The sequence below is a fragment of the Loxodonta africana genome, chromosome 7, assembly GCF_030014295.1.
Source record: "Loxodonta africana isolate mLoxAfr1 chromosome 7, mLoxAfr1.hap2, whole genome shotgun sequence".
Taxonomy (NCBI): domain Eukaryota; kingdom Metazoa; phylum Chordata; class Mammalia; order Proboscidea; family Elephantidae; genus Loxodonta; species Loxodonta africana.
In genome coordinates, this window is record NC_087348.1 from 16,668,349 (window position 1) to 16,673,708 (window position 5,360).

Consider the following 5,360-nt stretch of genomic DNA (forward strand, 5'->3'; position numbering starts at 1 on the left):
TCAATATTTCTCTCTGTTCTGTGTTCAGTGTGAGTAGAAAGTTTTTTTTATTTCAAAAGATTTATTCTCTTCTCTCCCTACAGATCCCAGGATGACTAACGCAATTGCTGTGGGAAGAAATAGTACAACAATTACCCAGTTCATCCTCTTGGAATTCTATGAATTTCCAAAGCTCACTGTTGTCCTGTTTTCAATATTCCTAGGGATCTACCTCCTGACAGTGTCTTGGAACTTGGGCCTCATCACCCTCATCAGAATGGATTCCCATCTGCACACACCCATGTACTTTTTCCTCAGTAACCTGTCCTTTCTAGACATCTGCTATGTTTCCACTATATCCCCCAGAATGCTCTCAGACTTCTTCAAGAAGCATAAATTCATCTCCTTTATGGGGTGCACCATACAGTACTTCTTCTTGTCTAGCCTGGGTCTGACTGAGAGCTGTCTTCTAGCATCTATGGCTTATGATCGGTATGCTGCCATTTGTAACCCTCTGCTCTACACAGCCATCATGTCTCCAAAGCTCTGTCTGCAAATGGTGGCAGGATCTTGTATAACTGGATTCTTTGGCTCATTTATTCAACAGTGTGCCTTCCTTCAGCTCCATTTCTGTGGACCAAATATCATTAACCGTTTCTTCTGTGACCTTCCCCAAATGATGATTCTATCTTGCTCTGATACCTTTTTCTTACAAGTTATCAGCTCTATGCTCACAGTGATCTTTGGACTGACTTCTGTGCTGGTTATTGTGATATCCTATGGTTATATAGTTGCTACCATTTGGAAGATCACTTCAGCTGAAGGCAGGTCCAAGGCTTTCAACACCTGTGCTTCTCACCTAACGGTAGTGAACCTCTTCTATGGCTCAATCACCTTTGTCTATTTATGGCCCAGCTCTGATGATTCTCTTAGCCAAAACAAGTTCGCTTCTATTGTATACAGTGTGATAATTCCCATGTTAAATCCATTGATCTATAGTCTCAGAAACAAGGAAATCAAAGATGCCCTGAACAGATGGAAGAAGAGAATTTTTTCCTGACATTACTTTTTTTTTTTTTACAAGGTTTGTGTATCTTATTCCATGATAAGTGATACAAAACATGAAAATAGGTTTAAATATATATAGTTTAGTATCACTTCAGGATTGGTGGAAAATATTATTTGAGTCTGGCTAGACTTTCACCTATTCATGAATAGTAATTACTAGCGTTTGATAATGGGGGTCTTAATGCAGAATGTTTCTTTCCTTTTTATTTTTTGAAATAAAACTTTATTGTGCTTTTGGTAAATGTTCACACGGCAAATTAGGGTCTCATTTGACAATTTCTACAGAAATTGTTCAGTGACATTAGTGACATTTTTCACAATGTGTCAACATTCTCTTTGTGCTCTAGTTCCATTTCCAGTACTCTAGCTTCCCTGCTCCCTTTTCTTCTCATCTTTATTTTAGTCTCTTGACATTATTAATTATGGGGTGCCTTTTTTTTTCAGGATCCAGGACACAAAATATATACAACACTGTATGAAAAATGAAACTTATTGCCCTGTAGTAGGCTGTGTGTCTACGCATCAGTATCTGCTTCCCCTCCCCACCCTAGAGCAGGATTATGCTTTTTCATACCTTTGAATCTAGGCTGGAAGTTGTGACTTTTTCTGGCAACAAAACATGAGTGGGCATGACATATGTCACTTCCAGACAGAGGCTCTATACATGTCCTTTCCTACATAGTCTTCTCCCAATGCTCCCATTAGTGGATGACCCAGGGTAAGGATACCCTCGACTGAACCAAGAAATAAAACTTGGTTTTGAATTGGTTACCAAGACAGCATATCTCAGTCTACTGTAATTATTATGGAAATCTGGACAGGTAGTGGTATGTTATTGTTATAAAAAAAATGAAAACTTTAGCATTTGTGTCTTTAGAGCTAGGCTGTGGGTGTGAAAGAATCTTACTGCAAGCTGGAAGGGTAGCAATTCATATTTGGCACTATAAAGTATTTGGTACAATTCTTATCTCAGGGTAGAGAGAGGATTTGTTAAGCAAAACATAAAAAGTGCAGACCATGAAGGATTGCTAAATTTAACTTGAATTTATCTAACCAACACCATAACCCATAGCTGTTGAGTGGATTCTAACTCAGAGTGACCCTATAGGACAAAGTAGAACTGCCCAATAGGGTTTCCAAGGCTGTAAATATTTTTTTTTTTTTTATGCATGACAACCAGACTTTTATTAGAGAATACGTGATTAACCAGGTGATACAGGATGTACCTCTCTTGCTGGAGGCCTTCCGTTAACCTGTTTAAAACATACTAAGTGTTCTTCTCAAGGGCAAGCTGTCCCTCCTTGGTCTACCTATTAACACTCATGGGTCATTTTCTCAGAAGCAGTAGTGTCACGAAACAGTTTTTATGAGAGAAGAACTTCTATTCAAGAGTTACAATATCTAAACCTCTTAGCTAAATAACTTAGGAGACAGGAGAATAGTTTCTTGTGTCTACAAAGTAGGACCTTAAAATATCAGCAGTATTCCCACATAAAATCCGTAGTTCCCTTTTGTTTGTTCAGTCTTATGTAGTTCATTTCTGTTCCCTGTGATTCTGGATTAGTCGCATTCAGCTTCTGTAAAGGAGTTCTGGAAATTTTATTCAGTCTCATCAGAGTCCTTTTCACAAGTCCATCTTTTGTGGAGATATTTTGGTCAAATGTTTTCAGCAAATCAGCAAAGTAAAAACTTGTCTGCAGATGACAAGGGTTAATATGGCCATGATTAACTTATAGAAATAATACTACTATAGTGAAAGACCTGATAGAAATTAACCACAAGCATAAAGGCTGAATAAAATAGTTTAAAAAAAAAAAAACTTTAGATAATAATGTTTCCAAATAGAGCCATTAACTGTATATTTAAAAGGCTTCAAATATAATACATAATAATCTTGAGACATGAAACCAGGATATACCAACTCAGGATACACCAAGAATATACCAAGATTATCCAGTCTTTAAACACCTGAATAGTATTAAAAGAAAACTTTATAGGTGAGTGATGTGAATTCTCAATCAAACCATTGGCTTTGTTAAAGTTGTGACCAAGTTAGCAATTCAGAAAAAAATAATAAAATTATGACATAATGTTATGCATTTGCTGTCTAATATTCTCTGCTATTTATAAGGTTTCACTGGCTAATTCTTCTCAGAAGTAGATTGCCAGGACCTTCTTCCTAGTCTGTCTTAGTCTGGAAGCTCAGCTGAAACCTGTCCTCCATGGTGACCCTGCAGGTATCTGAACACTGGTGGCATAGCTTCCAACATCACAGCAACACACAAGCCCCCACAGTACGACTAACTGACAAATTGATATTAGGCAAAACACAAGAGGAAATACTAACATATAAATCTTAACCCAAAGATAATCAGGCATTTTTCTTGATTTTGACACCACCTTCCAGGTAATTTATTAAATAAAACTTTTTATCACTTTTCCTTTATAAAATTTTTTTTTGCGGCTTTCCGTGTACTTTCAGAGTTGTCAGGAGTTTATTATAGGTCACTGTGAAACAGTACTTGTTATTTAACCAAAAATCTTAAAGGCCTTGGCTTTTATTTTTTTTATTTTTCCAAAAGCCATGAGGCTTGGTTTTCGGCTTCGGAATCTTATTCTAATGAGAGGCCAAACCTCTGCCTTCGAAGTAGATTACACAAAGTTTAAATTAACACTTCAACTCAGAAATCAAAGAAAATTTTATTATTTTAACAGCCAGAAATCTAATTGTTGTTTTATATTTTATTTAACATTAAAGCTCCTAAAAATCTCATAAATTAAACCATTAAACTTTAGTCAGACAGATAAAACTTTTGACCATATCAAATAAATTTTTTTTTAATAAAGCTCTTGAACATTGACTTTGTTGCATACCTTTTTTTTAATTGCCCTTTAAGTGAAAGTTTACAAATGAAGTCAGTCTCTTATACAAAAATTTATGTACATCTTGCCATATACTCCTAGTTGCTCTCCCCCTCATGAAACAGCACACTCCTTCTCTCCACCCTGTATTCCCCGTGTCCACTCAGCCAGCTTCTGTCCCTCTCTGCCTTCTCATCTCGCCTCCAGGCAGGAGTTGCCCACATAATCTCATGTGTCTACCTGAGCCAAAAAGCTTACTCCTCACCGGTATCGTTTTCTATCTTACAATCCAGTCCAATCCCTGTCTGAAGAGTTGGCTTTGGGAATGGTTCCAATCTTGGGCTAAAAGAAGGTTTGGGGACCATGACCTCCCAGGTCCTTCTAGTCTCAGTCAGAGCATTAAGTCTGGTCTTTTTACTAGAATTTGAAGTCTGCAGCCCACTGTTCTCCTGCTCCATCAGGGATTCTCCATTGTGTTCTTGCCAGGGCAGTCATCAGTTGTAGCCAGACACCATCTAGTTCTTCTGGTCTCAGGCTGATGTACTCTCTGGTTTATGTGGCCCTTTCTGTCTCTTGGGTTCATAATTACCTTGTGTCTTTGGTGTAATTCATTCTCCTTTGATCCAGGTGGGTTAAGACCCATTGATGCATCTTAGATGGCAGGTTACTAGCGTTTAAGACCCCAGACGCCACTCACCAAAGTGGGAGGCAGAATGTTTTCATGTTTTTTACTGAGAATGTTTTCTTAGTAGATTTTATTATGCCAATTGACCTAGATGTCCCCTGAAACCATTGCCCCCAAACCCCTGCCCCTGCTACTCTGGCCTTCAAAACGTTTGGTTTATTCTGGAAACTTCTTTGCTTTTGATTTAGTCTAGTTGTGCTGACCTTTCCTGTTTTGTGTGTTGTCTTTCCCTTCACCTAAAATCGTTCTTGTCTACTATCTAATTAGTGAATACCCCTCTCCCTCCTCCCTCCCTCCCCACTCTCGTGACCATCAAAGAATATTTTCTTCTGTGCTTAAACTATTTCTTGAGTTCTTATGATAGTGGTCTCATATAATATTTGTCCTTTTGCAACTAATTTCACTCAGCATCATGCCTTCCAGATTCCTCCATGTTATGAAATGTTTCAGGGATTCATCATTGCTCTTTATCGATGGGTAATATTCCATTGTCTGAATATGCCAAAATTTATTTATCCATTTATCCATTGATGGGCACCTTGGTTGCTTCCGTCTTTTTGCTATTGTAAACAGAGCTGCAATGAACATGGGTGTGCATATATCTGTTCGTGTAAAGGCTCTTATTTCTCTAGTATATATTCCAAGGAGTGGGATTGCTGCATCATATGGTAATTCTATTTCTAGCTTTTTAAGGAAGAGCAAAATCCATTTCCAAAGTAATTGTACCATTTTACATTTCCACCAGCAGTGTACAAATGTTCCAGTC

General features: G+C 37.8%; 1 protein-coding gene across 1 annotated transcript; it reads left to right on the forward strand.

Annotated features, from left to right (window-relative positions):
- On the forward strand, positions 1-1,039 carry LOC100666042 (olfactory receptor 5AN6-like). The gene has a single exon (XM_003422754.3). The coding sequence runs from the start codon at positions 92-94 to the stop codon at positions 1,037-1,039; it is 948 nt and encodes a 315-aa protein (XP_003422802.1). The 5' UTR covers positions 1-91.
- Positions 1,040-5,360: the final 4,321 nt, after the last annotated feature.

What these genes read in the sequence shown, in the direction of transcription:
- LOC100666042 (XM_003422754.3), top strand. Translation starts at nt 92, where the DNA reads ATGACTAACGCAATTGCTGTGGGAAGAAATAGTACAACAATTACCCAG.